At 27.5% G+C, this 19,302-nt stretch overlaps 2 protein-coding genes across 2 annotated transcripts in view; both read left to right on the top strand.

The window, feature by feature from the left end:
* The window catches only part of LOC134833247 (headcase protein), a 47,932-nt gene extending 31,221 nt beyond the window's left edge, over positions 1 to 16,711 (top strand). Inside the window, exons 3-6 of the mRNA XM_063847506.1 lie at positions 14,984 to 15,172; positions 15,739 to 15,827; positions 15,893 to 15,992; positions 16,092 to 16,711. Coding sequence (XP_063703576.1) covers positions 14,984 to 15,172; positions 15,739 to 15,827; positions 15,893 to 15,992; positions 16,092 to 16,265 — 552 coding nt within the window. The 3' untranslated portion in view covers positions 16,266 to 16,711. The remainder of the gene's footprint in view (positions 1 to 14,983; positions 15,173 to 15,738; positions 15,828 to 15,892; positions 15,993 to 16,091) is intronic.
* Positions 16,299 to 17,298, top strand: LOC134835300 (GATA zinc finger domain-containing protein 8-like). The gene is made up of 2 exons (XM_063850170.1): positions 16,299 to 17,238; positions 17,288 to 17,298. Exons 1-2 carry the CDS (start codon positions 16,299 to 16,301, stop codon positions 17,296 to 17,298), a joined length of 951 nt encoding a protein of 316 aa, XP_063706240.1.
* The last annotated feature ends 2,004 nt before the right edge of the window (positions 17,299 to 19,302 follow it).

Raw genomic sequence — 19,302 nt, 5'->3', positions numbered from 1 at the left:
CAATAATCTACGTCTTTGCAAAACATATTCTATTTATTCTCATCGTATACTTCGTTGTCATAGATTTGAGAGGATTAAAAGGTCAACAGATACGTGAATTTATTATATTTCACCACATTTTTTTTTCTCGGTAAAATCATAGAAAAACGAGAATAGATTAAAATGTGTCATTGACAAAACTGATGTAAAAGAATATTGAAATTGATTTAATCATTTTCTCTTTTTTTATCATTTAATTAAATCAAAATTAGGCAATTGCGATTGATTTTTCTGTGCACGCCTTTTAACTGATAAATGATGATTTCTTTTAAATATGGTGCATTAAATTATGCGTCGGAAAATTAGGTATCTTGATTTTTTTTTTTGCAAAATATTGGCATCGAATTCAGTGAAACATCGCTCATACATAATGTCTTTATCGCTCATCTATCGCTTTTCTACCGACAAAGTGACTTCATAACACATAAATTTTAAACATTATTTTAAGGTTGTATGTTTTTTTATTATCTATGCTGTGAACTTTGGTATTGGACCTAATAGTTGTATTGATTTTAAATTTTTCAAACACAATTTAAGATGAATAAATTTAGACAAAAATTCAAAAAAAAAACACGTTTTTACTTGATGAGTAATAATAATTCGTCTATTCCATTTTTTATTTAAGTAAAATCAAAAGACTTTGATTTAATGCATCTGATATTTAATATTAAAATTGTAGAATCATTTGATTGCTACAATCCCAACTCATTCGAGACATATCTCAAGCACCGCAATGATGAAAATCTACCACATTATCTGTTTTTTATTATTTACGCTACGAAAAAGCAAAGATGTTGTTCTGTTACTGTTATTTATATATTTTTTACCAAATTTGATTCACTTCACTGCTGCTTCAATCCTTAAAAAGTACAATGTGTATTGACTGTGTGAGAATAAAATATAAAAAACAGCTATAATATAAATAAAAAATTCAGCAACACTTTACAAGATTGTATCTTCTCCTTGCGTTTTTTAAAAATGTGTTGAGGATATAAAAGCGTAAAAATGTACAAAGATGCCATGGTATGTTAGACAATGTGTAACAATTTAAAATAAAGAGAGGGCTTTGTTCAAGTGTTGGATTATACAAAAGCTGCATCATGACAAAGTACACAAAACAAAATAATTTTAAAAGAAAATGACCACTGCAGTTTATTTTTTTCTGCTATTGTATTTAATTAGCAAGACATTCGAATCCTGTTGATATTGAAAATTATATTTTATCTACATATTTAAAAAAAACTTTCTTAATATATTCTTGTGGTTTAGCTTATTTATAAGTTTTTTACTATTACAATTTATCAAAAAAATAAATTGAACTTATAGAAAATATATCATATTTCTTGAATTGTTATTGCATGAAACCATATCAAACCTATTTAAAAAAAAACTTGTCTTGGTAAGAAAAATAATATAAAGTCCAGTATAATAATAATGGCTCGTAGTTTATTTCGATTTATGTTTATACTTTTTCTTACCAGTTTAATAATATTACCTTCCATCAGCAAAAAATCTTTTCTTATGTTTCCCAACAAATTTTTATTACAGTCTCGAGGACATTTCTTTGTGTACATACCAAAGTATTTGTTAGTAATAAAATGAAAATGCTTTACCTATCACAAATAACATTTTATTGTTCCGTCGTCGTCTTTTCGGCTGAATAGTCGTAGATGATGTAGTAGGATGGACATATGGAAATAGTAAACATTCAAGTTTAATTTTTCTTTTAATACAAAAAACTGAAAAAAGAAAGTACTACATCTAAAAATTTAAGATTGAAGACATTTTTCCATTTCTAAACTAAAAAGGAGAAGAAATTTTATTCGATAATGAAATTTTTATTTCAAATGCACGGTACCTATAGAATTTTTGTTTTGCCCTACATCAGGTATCTTGGCTTATTGTGGCATCAAAAGGTTTATTATGACAAAGTTCTTTGACAAAAAGGCCTTATAAAATCAAATATGTGTAGTAAATACATGTAATCTAAAAATTTAGTAAGTATTGTACCAAACCTGTAATACTTCGAACTAATAAAAAAAACAAAACAAAATATTGAATTCTCAATGAGTCAACAAATATTTTTTATCTTCACTAAATAAATGAGATTTACAAGTTATATTTTGCTCTTTTGTTGCCTGAAAATTTTAATTTAGCTACTTTATTGGTTTTAACCAGAATTCCATTGTTTTTCTTTAAACTTTATGCTATAAACTCAGATGAAAAAAAGAAATGAAGAAAGTTTTAGTTTTATTTGATTTCAAAATTCTAGAAATAACAAAGCGAAACGTATGGATCATCTGCAAAGACTTTTATCTACCATACCTACAGTTGAAATAATCTTTTAGCAATATCTAGTAGACGTAAAGTTTTGATACAAATGATTTATTCAAATATGCTTAATGAATGAAATAAAACAAAATGCATATACATTTTTAACAGAGTTTATCTTATATTTAGCATATAAAACAATATAAAGGTTTACATTATTGAAAAAACAGTAGACTTTACTTAAAATGTATATATTTACTCACTATATTTCTTTGTATTTCATTTTTTGTGTTATATGGTTTTTCATATGGTTCGAAAATTAAAAGTTTCTTCTTCAAAAATTATCTTTGTCATTTATTCAAATATTTTTGATTATGTTTATCGGTTGTAAAAAATCAAGATCTATATTTCAAATATAAATCATTATGTATTGACTGATTCTCTAAAAATTGGACTGGTTTTTTTAAAAAACTTATTTTTAATAAGAAAAATTAACTTGCCTCCATTTTTTTCCTTTCATTTGAAAACTAAAAAACGTTAAATCATAAAAACATATAATTTAATGAACACCAAAAAGACAAGACATACAATACAATACATACATTTACAACAAAAAACGTGTATCCTAGGATCTAGTTACATTGCTTTTTTTCTATCCCTATATCATTTCAAATTTCATTATGTATAACACTATCTGATGTGTATATATATTTTGATTGTCTCTCTGTCAATATATTGATTCTATATATATATTGATCATCAAAGTAGCGCAGGACTTGTATATTCGATTTTATGAATTTATCTTGCACCTGAGACTTCATTAAATGTGCAATGGAATCGCACAGAGGGAATACGATGTTACAAAAATTTTATTATATTAAAAAGACGTGTTTGTTATTTGTTTATTTTCATAATAGTATCAGAAAAGAAAAACAAAAAAAAATTTACATGCTTCTCATGTTTCAAAGTGTCGATATTGCATTGTCATCAATTTTAAAACTAAAAGTTATGAGTCTAACATTTTTTATTAATCAATACAGAGGTACGTGTTGCGATAATATATTTGTTTGCTTGTTCATTCAATCAGCTTAAATTAGATAAGCAAAAGAAGAAACTCACATAATACATGATCTTGTTAATAATATTATTAACATTCTCGGTAAATACATACACAACATGTTTATACATATAAGGAGGTTTTCTTTGTCTTTTTTATCGTTGCGTCTGCTGGTGTATGTTTTGGACTAAATTAGTTTAGTATCATCGTCCTTATTATATTTCAGAAAGAACAGAAGTTTATTCAGTATAATATACTGTCGAGCAATCCTCTGTAATCATCTAACGTACATATGGGAAGGATGAGAAGGATACACCTGATGTTATTTTCATTGCAAAAATCAAATATGAACAGAAATCTTTGTTGATGTTTGGAGTGACAAATTAAAGTTTGTTACATCAAGATTTAAACGATATTCACATATCTTTACCAAATTAAAGCAATTCATTCTTTTAAATGTAAAACCTTATAAATATATATAAAATCCTACTTACATCATGTCATCTACCTGTCTTTTCAATTTCTGTTTACAAAAATTAAATAAATTAGATGAATGTGTCTGAAGAAAAGTTTTTACGCTTTTTTAAATAGAAAAAGCAAACATTTTAAAAGTTCAATGCACATTTAAATTATGGAGGATTTTCTTATATAGAAGAGTATCATTATGTTTTTTTATTATTATTTCCCTACGCAAGGATAATGACATCATCTAAAAGACAGGAATTTTATGAAAACTTTGTTTAGCAACTTTTTTGTTTGTTTTTTTTTTGTTTCGTACATTTTTGGGAAATAAAGTGACAATCAAGCTGAACCTTTTTTACTTATTGAATTTATTTTTAATGCATTCGTGATGAAACGGACTGAGATATAATCAATTCTTAAAGGTCAATGTACATTTTTATTATCATTATAATAAGATTTTTGTTTTGTTTTAGCAGAATATTATTACCATTAACATGTCTAAACAATATGCTTCAGGACGATGTTGTCTTAGAAAACGACATATACATAACTTAGTGTGCTTTATTTAACTTATACGAAATAATAATCTCATTCTTCATAATAAAGTTATGTATTGCCTTTTTCATTAAAGAAATTTTTGTATTGAGATATTTTCCCAGTTTTTATAGACAATTTGAAATATAATTAATTTTTTTAATTACGTTTGCATATTTTAAAAAAAAAGTCTTTAATCGCTATTTTTTCTGTTACAATTATCGTCCATAAGAAGTATAAGATTACGACATTAGTATTCATTTACCAGTGCCACCGAGTTAAATCAAACTTACAAAAGTAATTTGGCTAATTAAAATTTTGTTCAATGAGATTTTTAAGAATTTTTGGGAAACATTTTCCTGCAAATATGCGGTCGTAAATCTTTTTTGAAAGTGTCAAAACAAGATTAACATTGCTCAGAAAGCATTCACAAAACAGATAATTATTTTTGGGGAGATTTAATTTGAAATGATTGGAATGCAACAGTCAACATCAGAATGGAACCTAATTACATTTTTCGAAGAAAATAAAGTGATAAATTATTTTCATATAGTACGAGTATAGATGCAATAAATTTTAAAATTAGAATGTTGTTGAAATGCTTGGGTTTCTCCATGTTAGAATTAAAATTTAAATTGCCTCTTTTTTTGTATTGGTACAAAACCATGATGTTTGTATGAAGTTTGGCAAATTTTAAGTACTTTAGTAAACACAAAAGTTTTTTTTATTTTATTATCACAATAACGCATGTCAAAGATAAATAATAATTTTGGAATTTCTCAAATAATCATAAATATCACAAATAAAATAACGATAGTAAGAAAATTTTCTTCTTATGATATTTACAACAATTGAAAATAGTCATGCACAGTTCGTTAAAAGTTGGTGGTCATACAATCAGTGTACACTAATAACATTATATCGCGTGCACTAGATTGGTTTTTCAGTTCTGGGAAATTTGTCTGTGTTACATTTTTCTATAACATCAATTTATTCTTGTTATTCCTTCCAATCGCAAATGAAACTATTGTGTTCCATATTTTTCATAAAGAATTTTTTTCTTTAATGACATCAAGTGGTTTGTGTCAGCATGAAAGGTCATGGAATACAAAAGCAAACACCTATAAAATAATTTGCATTCCAGACAATAATTGCATAGACATGCAAAGAATAGAAATAAAATGTCATGAAAAACTGCAAAAAATTAAATCTGATGTAAATTTATTCTAAAACCGTACAATCTGTTGTATTTAGATTAAAATACATAATATTTTGCAAAATAACTAATAATAGTAATGCTAAAGGCGTATCCTATTATGGTGGTCATATTATGTTTCGATACTATTTTTTGTTATCGTTCGCTTCACCAAGATAATCATGAAAAAGCAGATCATTAGAGAAAAGCAAAGAAAGAAAAATGAACAATAAAGGCATCCAACCATAATACAATAAAAATGCTAATTTTAAATAATTTTATTTTCCTCAATGAAAGTTGAATCAATTTCTCTTTAAATGATATTCACAATTTTTCTATCATCATCCACATCATTATCATTCAAGGGAAAAAAATAAAATAAGTAAATGTCTCAAACAGACAAAGCCTTAACATGACACACACAGAAATAATGTTCGCTATTTTGCAAATCATAAAGATCCTTATCATACGTTGCTACCGAAAATTTCAAATGAAAAAATCATATTATGAGAATTGTAATGTAGATACGTTTTGTTGCATATTGAGCTGAATTTTAATGTCAAACGACTCTCTTATTAAAATGAAGTGGTTTTAGAATTTGTATAATCTTTTAGTGTCTGCACATAAAGATTAGATTTTATGTGAATCCATTATCGTTTTGTTTTATATTTAATCTTGACAATGTAAGAATCAAATTAAAAATTGAGAACAGATTTTCATAGAAATAATGCTTGAAATTTGTCTCATTTTTTTTACTTTTAATGAATCTCAGTATCCACAGTTCAATATTTCTATCCATAGTCCAAGAGTGTCCCTATCTAAATATTCGACGGAAAAATATAATATTGCTCTCGAATTTTATGAATACAAAAAATTCCTATTTAATTGAATTGAGTATGTATGTACTATAGAAACTAAATATTTGATGCAATTTGACCAAATATATCACAAGTTTCAGGGTGCTTTTGTACAGCATAAGTGTGTGTCAAATGATAATAATAAATACCTCCACACATTCTTAGACAGTCAACTGCCATGCTAGAAAATATAACGAAAATAAATTGACTATTAAGCAGAGTTTATTGTTTTTCGTCCTCCGTTGTTTTCTTTCCCTTCAGCAAAATACAATGTGCTCACATGTGGTCAATATTTTCTGCTGTTCATAACAAATATACAACACACTGTGTTGAACAAATAAAATAGAATCTGTATTAATCTGTAATAAGAACTTGTGTAAACATATAATGGGAAAATTGATTACTTTCACTCACTCTCTTTATTCTAGAATCCATCGATTTTTAATTCAAGTTTTGAGTTGTATTAGTTTAAGTATTCACGCAATGTTAGATTTTCAGTCTGATTTCTGACGACAGTCAAAGCAACAACCATGTAGTATTAATCATTATGTTCAATGTTATGCACATTGAATTGAGACAGACAGAACATAATTTTTTGCTAGTACTCAACAGTCTCGATAAAAATGTCAAACGAGTAGAAAATAAAACGAAAGAAAAAAAAAACAAATTGCTAATAAATTTTATTTTCTTCTTTTGCAGGTCAGTCTTTATTGGAAATTTAATCTAAACGTCTTGTAAGTACAATATAGAAATAGAATTTATGTATTTCCCACCACCATAACATTGGACTGGATCACCATTGTTTCACTGAAAAGATAGCAAATACCCCGTATTTTTTTAAATATTTTTACTTTCATCTATTAGAACATTGTTACGAAAAGATTCTTTTTAACCAACTTATTTAGAAGATATATTTGGAGTTATTCAAAGATCATACAGACTATCCATAAATTAACTATGACTGTAAATCGTGTAATCACGAAGACATACTAAAATTTGGTACGTACAAAATCTGATTTTGACAAAAATTAAATGTTTGAGGGTAGTATTTATTTACATAAGTAAAGATAAAAATTTAAGCGACTCCGCATGTTGAGGATTTTTGCTATGTAGTTTTGATCATAAACAAGTCAAATCCAAATTCCTTACTATCTTTTCTATATCTAAAATATATTTAATAAAAGATGGACTGTGAATGTGGTCGTGAACAAGTGCAGATATTTTATGATGGTTATAATGTATCCAAATTGTTCACTTATTTCATGCGCAAAAGATAAGTGCTCTTCTCCTACAATGTCATCAACAATATGAAAAAGGAATTCAGCACAAAATAGTCTCATACTCATATTAGTTTTATTAATAAATATTTTTGATATGTCATTGAAGAGAGGATTCAGACATTGACGATGATCACATAGTCTTCGATATTACTTTAATAAGAAGAAGCACTCCCCTTTCGATATTACTATTCAGCTGGGTATATTTCCCTTAATGAGTGTTTTAAGAAGGAACAAAAACAAAAAATAAAAGGATAAGCGCAAACAAAGAGTATCTATAAGAGTTGAAACGCCATAACCTTTGTCTGCTTGAATTTTGTGACGACAAGTTACTTTATTAGCTTGTGAAGTGTTGTATAAATATTTTATTTCAAGACTCTTTAAGACACGCTATCATCAGAGAAAAATAATATTGAAAAAAACGTTTTTAAAAAAGATACACTTTCATGGTTTCGTATTTTATTTATATTGAAACTGTATTTTAGCTTTGTCTTTGCACCTAAAATTTACAAAAAAATATTTATTTTTATTATATACTTACATACAAATATAAAAAAAAGTAAGAAAGTTTTATTCACATTTTTGGAAGTCATTAAAGTTTTGTAATACAATTAGCATCGTTTATTTATTTGCTGAATAAATGCTTCAAACATATTTTTTAAAACCGCACATAATATTTTAACATCCTCGTAGAGTCAGACCGTAAAACACTACCTTAGAGTATATAAGCCTTGCTATGCAACAAACAAATACCATAAGGAAAAGTATCAAGTTCATTTAATGTTTTGCCTCACAAATACATGTATAGGTAATAGGTATATAAAATATAAAACATTAAATTGTTACTATAACTGCAAAAACGTTAGTATATTTATGTGTCTGGAAGTTTTCTTGCATTGTGCTTGGAAGTTGTGTACCATATAAAAAAATTGCAAAGAAAGAAACGTAAGGAAAAACTTTCACTAGAATTTTCACTGCGATGTGTGTGTATAGATAGTTTTCGTCTTCAATATTATAAAATGTTGAAAAAGTTGTTGTTGCATGAAAATATGTTGAAAATGTTTTTCTAAAGGAACATCAAAATTAAAGTTTTTATGACTTTCAAAACATGTGCTTTTATACAGTATATTTCAAAAATGTGTTTCTTTTCAATAAGGAAAAAGTTTATTTTAACGAATTAAAAATTTTTGAAAGAAGGTTTTTATTTTTTAAAGCAATTGAATTTTATCTCATCAATTTTCTGTTAAAAGTTCATTCAACCTTTATTATTCAAGATTTCCGAACTGTAGACACTTTTATGCCATAACTTTTATTTGTCCTTTATTGATTGATTGCAATGATACATCTTATAACAAACAACTCTTGATAAAAAGCAAATAAAGACCGTTTCCACAAAACATTTTTTCAAGGAAAAATATACACGTATATTTGTTGGTACATACTATATTCTGGCTAGAATAAAAATATTGAAGCGGAGTTTAGCGCATCATCATAAAACACAAATAAATCAATCGACTATAAAAATTACAACCCTTGAAATACGTGAAATTTCCCTTTTCAGGCGTCCTTTGTTTAGGTCTAGAAAACGATTTATTGCTGATTGGGCGTAAAAAATGAATATATATAAATAAATTTAGCATACCTGAGACGACGGAGGCATCATTTGACATTTTTATGTTTACTCTAAGGTTTCTGTAATTTGCAGTTTACGATTTTAAATACACCTAAACCCAATAAAATACTTGGCGGTATGTATACAATATACATTTTGTTGATCACTTACAGTTTTGTCAATCAAATCATTCATAGAAAATATTTGAAAAATATAATTTGAATTGATGAAAACGATATCAATATAAAATTTTCTGATGCCCTTTCAAATTACATTTAATTTAATTATCTATTTGATTTTATTTATATGTAAATAAAAAAAGAATATATCTGAATAAAAGTTTATTGGATTTACATAACTTTTTCACAAAATCAATTGAGTTATTTGTATTTGTACGTGATAAAAAGTTTATTCTGAAGTTTGTGACTTTAGGAAAGAGTAAATAGATTGGAAATCATTGCTGATTTTTTCACAACAAAAATACCAACAAGTTGTTCGTTAACACTAGTAATTAGAAAATGATTAATGAGGATCAATCACCGCCCTACGGTAATATAAATAAATTAAAAACTGTTGAAAACAAAAAAAAAATTAGTCAAATAAAGATATCAAGCATGCAAAATGAATAATATTCACGAATTGCCTTATCGAATATAAAAGAATGTAGATAAATTATTTGTTACATTTCTATTTTTTATTACTAGTATGGAATTTCGTGTGAAATCGCATTGTGATGCCTCAATGACATTTTTTGAACTTGAAATTGTTGCAATTCTTTTTTGTTTTCATTCACCCTACATAATTTATGTGATTTGAAATGTCTGGATAATGTATAGTATTTGTCTGAGGATAAATAATTGATAAGGTTTCCTTTTTTAGACAGAAAAAATATTCCTTTATTTCTAACGAAAGGTAGGTACGTGCATTTGTTTTGTACCTTCTGTTCAATAAAGTTAACTTACTTTCATCAGCAATCAAGAGTTAAAAATCCAGACACCTTGTGTGTCTGTGTTTTCCTTTAAACATTCAGAATAATATTAATATTCCAACCGCAAGAGTCGTAAATAAAATTTTTATGATTGCAAACACACACACACACCTTCATGTGCTAACCGCCTAACAGGAGTTACATTTACCTCGTGCATATTAAAGCTCAAAATCATCGACCAAAGACAAACGGAAAAAAGAAAAACAAATAGTAGTCAGTAACGTTTAAGGCAGCAACAAAACAAGCATTTCTTTGCAAACACAGTATTTGAAACAAAATGTCATCCTTTGTCTTGTGCCACAAAAAAACCGCCAGAAAGCATGTACCGCTTTAAGGCGCGAAATCTAATGCTGAGTGGAATTTACACTCTGTGTGTTTAGTTTTTGCGGTGAGACATTCGTGCTCTTTCTCTTTTAGCTTGCGAATCCCTGTATAAAGCGTTCACGTGAATATTGTTTTTGAATACAATATGAGTGGAGTGTAAATAATAGAAAAGTACGTACCTAAAACGAATGAAAAAAGAGTAAACGAGTAAACATCACAAATAAGTAAATAATGTGGAAAAATTTTCCTCAAGAGTATATTAAGGTAAGAGTTTTTTTGCTCTTCTTCTCAGTTGAAATGTTTCATGAGCTAACAACAACAAAAAAAAATAACATAAAAAGTATGTTTTGTGTCTGACTTTTGCATAAAATGTATTCTTTGACGAGGGTGTGAAAGGTTTAAAGAGCAACCAAAAAAGTTTAGTGTGTGATGCTTTTATAAGTTTCATTTAGACATCTCACAACGGTCCATAATTGAAAATTAAGTGGATTTGTGAACAGGGGTGTTTGACCTTTAAAAACAAGTTAAATTTTTACATTGTGATTCAGAAATTTCTTTTTTTTTTCTATTTTAGACACAAAAAACTTCATAATAATTTCATCTAATAACAATATCTATAAAAGTCAAAAGTGGAAAAGATTTGTAAAAGATCCTCAGTTAATACGGCCACTTTCTTTTATGAAGTTGTACATTTCAACATACGTATTATAACAACGGGTTAATAGATATTTATTGACATTAACGTGATGATAACTGCTTAAGAAATGGTTCTTCGTACAAATAAACGATTGAGAAACAAGTAGTTTGGTATCAAATTTGTCCACATGAACACATCTAATCACGTTCAACCAGTAATACATAATATCCTCTATGGTCTAAGTAAGCTGGTTTTAAGCCGCTTATATGTCGAAATTATGTGTTGATAAGGGATATTTTATATTTGGTTGCGAAAGGCGCAATGTAGACATGAAAAGACATCATTTAATATTGCTGAGTGATAATATTATCCTTAAGCGTGCATCTGTGTCTAATACTGGCATTAAAGTTAAATTAATGTCACATTTGTCGAAGGCAAGCCACTAACTTTTATTTTATGTCAACAATATCTTGGGATTTGTGCTTGTGACTTGTAAAGTTGTGACTCTTTACTCATTTATTGTTGAATGACACGGCGGCGCGTACCAAGCAATTTTCCCGCATATCATCTGTTTTAACCACCTTATTTGAGAATTGTAAAAGTTTTTACGTTTCTAAGGAAGGACGCGCACCAGAAAAGAGAAAACCTTTTAAACAAGGAAAAGTTCACACCAAAGCGAAGTCATAATACTAATGCGCTTTTGTGTTTAACCAAGATAGCAAACGAATTTTGAGGTTTTACGGCAATGTAAGTGTATGGCATAAACTAACATTTTCACATACTTTCTTGAGTTATATCCTTGAGACGTGATGTTAGCATTTCGTACATTTATATGTAAATCTTTGCCGCAACGATAAGAACATTATAATATAATGTGTCATTGCACTTTATGAGCTGATAAGGTTTTGTAGCTCTTAGTCTACCAAACATGTGTAAAAATTATTTCAACCGAATGAACATTAAAAATAAAATATAATAAAGAGATTCTCAGGTCAATATTACAAAAAGTGTACCATAAATGGATTAAGTACTACTCATTTTATTTCAATTGTAAGCATGTGAAAATTATTAAATTTTTCCAGACACTTTTAAGACACAACTCTTATTATTTCTTTTTCCTTCAAAATGAAGAAAATATTTTATTTTTTTTTTTAATTTATGTACCTAGACAGTGTTTTTAATTGAAAAAAATTTACTACAAGTCATAAACTTTTGGTAAACAAAAGCATTCTCAAAAATCTTGTTTTTGGGGGTTGTTAAACAATTTAACGTCAAATGAAGGCATGAATAGTTAAAACATTTGCAAGTGCAAACTCTTAATTAGATGTTAATCATTTATTTATATCGGACAGACAGTTAATTGTTGGGATCCTTAAATAACAATTAAAAAATGTATGATACTTTACTTTTTTGTAATTTTCATTTTAAAAGGCTTTTTTTTAAATTAAATGAAATTTTCTGTATGAAGGAAAATAAATTGTCAGAGAAAATATGAGAAAAGTGTTTGTTAACCTCTGAAAAATAAGAGACAAAACACCAAGATAAGACAAAGTTATAATGATGTCACTTATATTTTCATTTAATTCCGATTCTCAGAGAGCGACAATCACTATTCATGTCTGGCATCGTCTGAATTTTATGAAACTTGTTGCATAAATTAAGTCGTCAAATTCCCCGGTTAACCACACAATTTAATGATGAATTACCCGCACATATTTTTCGTGATTTTTTTTTTGTTTCTTTCATTTCATTTTCATAAAAGATATGATTTAATTTACAAATGCCTACTGGTTGTAACGCTACAGAATGGCAAAGGACGATGACAATGACATTGACACACACTTTTCAGTAATAAAATAAAGTTCTCTGTCATCACCGCGTCTTTCTTACGGTGTGTTGCGTCGTACAAATCTTAGCCAATGTAACAAATGTCGATTGATATAAAAATTTATGACCAGACGTCAGTGTCATCATCAGAAAAAGTTTTACTTATACTATACACGAACGAAGTAGAAACGATAAATTAATATAATATTTATGAACGTTTAAGAAAGCACTAGTCTACAAGAAAATTGTTAAAAAATTACTTTAAAATATATTTTTAGCAGCTAAGAATACATCAGAGTTTGTCACGAAAGAAAATAAATTATAAATAGGGCGTCAGTTATTATTATTATTATTTGTTTTATAAGATTCTTGAGGATGTGTTTAAACATAATCATTTCATTCAGTAAATTTACTTTAATAGTTTAGGTAGGTTAAAAATGGTAAACTTCTCGTTTATGTCTCATTTTCATTACCTCTTTGACCTTTATTTCTTAACAATATAAATATTAACACAGACACATTTTCACAGTTAAACTCAATGTATCTGCATTTTTTTTTGTATAACGCTCAAACCATTTCATTTAAATATACTTGAAAAAATTTATCCTCTTGGCGTTACAACAACAACAATCCATTGTGATCATCATTTATATTATTATACACACATGCTTATGTCTCGTTCGCTCCTTTCAATAAAATAGCAAAATGTACACGCATTATAACATGTCATGCCATTGCCAATATTGTTGCCGCAGACTGTAATATGTATGTGCTGCCGAGCATTTTTCATTAATTTCCTCATATATACAATATTAATATGTACATGTCTGGTGGAGTTGTTATATTTTACCGGTTTCATTTAGAGAGAACATTTTCACATGTGCACTCAGGTTGTATCAAAATATTAATAATAATATTGAAATTACTTATCATACGTATAGTCATGTACATGGTTTAAATGGAAACAAAATCAATATATGCCTTTGTGAACTTGAATATGTGCTTCGAGTATTATAATGTTCAAATTTCAGCTAATCAATAATGATCGTCTGGGCTGGAATTGAACTTTTATTGTACATATTTGTTTTAATACTACCTACATAAAGTTGTGGTGAAAATATTATGAACGAAATGGTATTATGAGGTAAACTCAATATTCGAAAAGGAGAAAGATGTCAAATTTGAAAATAGTTGGAACCACGATTGTTTGTAACAGTCATAATACTTCATTAAATCCTCTCTCCAATATTTTTATAATAAAAAAATATGATACACTTGCTGTGAATTCATTATAAAATAATAAATATACCTACTTTTCGTTAAGAGTACTTTTGGGCTGTTTTCCTGGAATTTCTATTTTTTTTTTTTTTTTTGATAAAAAGTAACTTAGCTAAATCAAAAAAAGCTAATCAATAAAAGGACAATGAATAAGTGATAATGAAATAAGGATGTTGACCCATGTCCCGAATCAATAAATTTTTGGTTTTGAGTCTGTTCATATTGATAAATAAATGAATAAGCATTCAATTTAGTCAGTTGTACTAAGCTAAGTAGTTAACGTATCTGATTCAAGAGCATAAATTCGTCGGCTCGAGATTCGAAATTATGAAAAACTTATCTGACTCCAACCGTGCTTAAAATTTACTAATTTCTTTTAGAAACCCTTTGGGGCCTTCTAAGAAAACTGAGTGAATTTCGAGCGCGCCTGCTTGGGATGACGGGTAACAAGCTAATACCCATTCCCCGGCGTTTCCTTAGATAGCTTACGATTTCACAATATGACTCTGTAGACCGCGATGCAAGCCATTATAGACTACTCCACCCTAACTTTGGTCTAATTTTATTGTATTTTTTATAAATTTTGTATTTTTCATTTTTCAATTTTTTATAATTTTTCTTGCAGATCGAAGATGAAGGAAATCATGGAAATGATGAGACACGTTTGTTTATTTTATCGTCATTAGCAGCACAGCATAAAAGTCGTGTAGCATGCGTTTTATGTGAAGAACCTATGCTTGTTTTTGATAGATACCCATTAGTTGATGGCACATTTTTCCTCAGCCCTCGACGTCACACTACTGGATGTATTGAGGTAAGTTGTTTTTAAATAAAGCCATCATTATTGAGAGTGCAAAAAAAAATATCTATTCAAAAGTACAACTGAGTCATAAATAAAAAGCATGATATAAAGCAAAATATACACCTAAAGAGTCTAATAAATTATTTTCGCTTTTATTCCATTGTTCATGTTTTATACTATAATATTATATTGTAAGCATCAATCAAATTAAATGTCTGTGTCTTTCTCCGTAACAAAGCACTAGAAAACCTTTAGCGTTTTACACGCCAAACACTTGTTCTACAACATTCAAATTAATAAATGTAGAAAATAAAACTTTGTCACAATTTCGTTATATTTGTCTATCATTGCTAATGAAGACATTATGACCCATTTTTATGATTATTAATAGTCTGTTCTAGCTTTTTTCTTTTACTTTAGATACCTAAAATAGGTATAATGAAAACACACAAACCTAAAATTTAGTTTTAATGCACACTTTAAATTTGTAATAAACATACATATAAATTTTGGATTGAACACTAACAATTAGGAGAAGAAAAGTTTCTAAAAACTAACTTTAATTGTTTTGATTACAGGTAAAATATGAAAATCGAGTTCAATATTTGACATCTGTTTGTATGGCTTGTTTGGAAGGAGTTTCACCATCCAGAGTTATTCGATGCAGGTAAAAATTTTTTTCATTTAAAAAATATTTTTTTAGCATTAGTACAACTGTTGAATTTATTACAGGTTTTGCACCCAGAAATGGGATGGATCATCGCTTGTTATGGGAACAATGTACTCCTATGATATTTTTGCAGCCATGCCCTGTTGCACCGAACGACTCAAGGTAACGTCTCAATAATTGAAATTTGTATAAAATAAAAAATGCAAAACAAGTCATTTTCTATGTAGTCTAATTTTATGAAACATTTTTTATCATTTGCAGTGCAACAATTGTTTCAAACTGCTATTACACCCAAATCAACGTCTTAACTTCTTTAGTGACTATAGTCATTCTGTATCATGTCCATATTGCACTTCTCAAGACATGCACTTTGTCAAACCACTTAACTACTGCTATACAAAACAACCGTGTCAGTTATATCAGCAGTGGCCATAACATGAGGCCACGTTAGAATCTCCTAAATCTAAAATGTTTGCTCCGGCATCTGCATCGACGCCTACATCGGTAAAAAATAGGCGTCCATCAAATTCTGATCCAATTGTAAATTCATTAATGCAAGAGTTGCACTCAATGAAATTAATCAATGGAATTGATACATGTGAAAGTAAAAGCGGAGACTCAGGATTCTTATCATCTGGAGATTCTAGCGTAAATGGAGATGCTTATAGTAATAATGCAAGCGTAGTTTTGCGAGCCAATAACCCATCACATAGCTCTGGAAATGCCTGGGATCAAAAGACAATTTGGGATCTAGCCAATTCATTTAACAATAGTGCTATCTCTAATGATAATAATTTTGGCATAAATAGTACCAAAGATTCTATTTGGTCTATGCAATCATCACCAGTAACATCTAACAATGTGTGGGAAAATACTTTGAATAAACAATCAATTAATACTAACATTTCTATGAATACTGCTAACAAAAATCTAGACGCTGAATGGCTTGGTTCTATATGGATGATACCACAAACTACACAAAGAAATACAACTAATAGCAATAATGAAACATTAAATAATTACAGTAGTAAATTGAATGCTATTTGGGATACTTCAGAATCTAACAAACAATTAAAAGCTGACGTAGAAAAAAAACAAGCAGTGTCTGTAAATGAGTTTCAACTGTTACGGCCGCATGATATCGGAAGAAATATGTGGAACAATAGCACTGCCGCATCAGTAATGAATAATATTTCAAAAGAAGAATCAATGAGTTCAATCTGGGCTGCTCCTTCTACCACTACTACTTTTGCTAAAGAATATACCACAGTTATGCAACAAAACTTATTGTCAACGAATACTCCGAAATATTATCCTGTGGTTTCAAAAGCGATACAGCATCAGCAAAACCATATCAACCATACAGATAATAATAAAATTAACGCAAGCAATCATCAATCAGCGGCCAGTAAGCAAAATAATTGCTATTCTCAATTATTTTTAGATGATTTTCTTAGCAATTATTTAAATATTTTTAACTAGATAATTTTTGTGTTTTTTTTTTTTTTTTTTTTTTTTTTGAATCAATAAACAATGTTGTAATTTTTTGATTAAAACTTTATGTATTTATTATAAAAATTTAAAAAATCAAATACTTTAAATGAATAAATCATAATTTTTATTGTTTTATCAATGCTTTATGAATCACAATTATTTAAAATTTCATAAAAAGGTTATTTAGAAACATTTTCAAATGAAAAATGTTATTAAATATTTTGTATATATATTTGCGAAATATAATTGTATTTAGTTTATGTTTCTTATACATACTTATATATAAGATTAAGGACCAGTAGATGTTGTGTGGAAAACATATATATATGCTTTGTTTTGTAATTTACTTTTAACTAAAAAAAAATGTAAAAACACATGTCAAATGATTGACTTAAAACTGCAAGAATAATAATATGAGTAAAAATAAAGCGAAAAGTCTAAAGAAATATCATTCTTTTGTTAAGTTTATCAACAAATGAATTGAAAATACTTATTAATGATACTTAACTATGTCATTGCTTAATATATTTTGCATACCTACATATATTTGAAAATTTTTATTAAGCACATGTATTTTTCAACCTGTAAGGTGTTTTAAATTGTGCCCGAGAAATATATTTGTCATTTAACTATCATATTTTATTCAATTGTACATTTTTTGTCTCAAATACGTGGATCTTTCAATAAACTATTTCTAAAATAAAAAGGACTCGTATGTGAATAGAAAAAGTTTCGTAATTCACAACAACAACTTTTATGATAGACTTTTTTTTTTACTTAAGTTAAGAAAAATATTTTTTAGATTATATATTTCAAATCCAGAGAACTTAGAATTAGTTGAACAAAAATATTATCTAAAAAGCAAAAAGTGATATAGATTATAGGGTTTTATAATCATATATTTTTCAATTGTCTCGTTGTAAAGCACATTCTCATTTTTTAAAATTGTTTCAAATTAACTCAACATAAAAAAAGTAAAAGAACTAACATAAAGTCAAAATATTTATTGTGGTTATGACCAATTAAATAGATTTCTTGAGCGCACAAAATTTGTTAAAAATTACTTGAACGTAATTCGTGACCATTAAATACCCCAATAATAATAATACGCCATGCACGCACAAGACGGTATTCACATTGTACATAAACTGAAATTAATTATTAAGATTCAGGTGAAATATACAGAGAATAAGTAATTAATAAAAATGTGTATGATTGCAATATTAAATCGAAATATTTAAACATAAATACTATGTTTAACTAACTTTTACAATAACATGAATGAAAATTGATTAACTTTAAGAATGAGTGAAATTGAATATTATAAAAGTGTGATTTATTATTAATAGTAATGTGTAAAAATCTAAAATAAATTTAAGACGATATATTTAGATTCTTTAATAGTAGAATTAAGACCGTACCTCTGACGATTAACTTCTTGATACAAATGAATGATTTATTATATAATAGCTCAATATTTCCATACCCGTTTAATTTTTTTAATATCATATTAAAAAAAAAATACAATTATTAAAATATATGTATTTTATAACAATTATAAAAATTAAAATATATATAAAATCTATAAATTTGTTAGTTAAATTCCTTTCCCTTTTCTCTTTCTAATTATGTAATACATGTAGACAAAAACTACAAACTTACGTAACGAAAGAACCAATTGAAAGAAAGGACCCAATTCTCAGATCATCTGATGAAAAAAACGTACAAATCGGAAATATTATCTTTATTATATTCGTTTCATTCGTTTTAATCACTTTGACATATGTAACTTGTATTATCTAAATAAGGTACATAATCTGAAATGAACATTTATGAGAAATCTTTGTAAAATATACAAAGTGAATCATATTAACCCGCTGTATAAAGAACACAGAGATAAAATAAAAACATTCAAAAAAAAAAACAAATTATTTAGATGATTAATTTATTTGTTTTTAATAACGACTTATGTATATAA

This window comes from Culicoides brevitarsis, chromosome 3 (assembly GCF_036172545.1).
Source record: "Culicoides brevitarsis isolate CSIRO-B50_1 chromosome 3, AGI_CSIRO_Cbre_v1, whole genome shotgun sequence".
In the NCBI taxonomy this organism is placed as follows: domain Eukaryota; kingdom Metazoa; phylum Arthropoda; class Insecta; order Diptera; family Ceratopogonidae; genus Culicoides; species Culicoides brevitarsis.
Note: the sequence above shows the minus strand (reverse complement) of the source record. Positions and strands in the feature narration are given on the sequence as shown.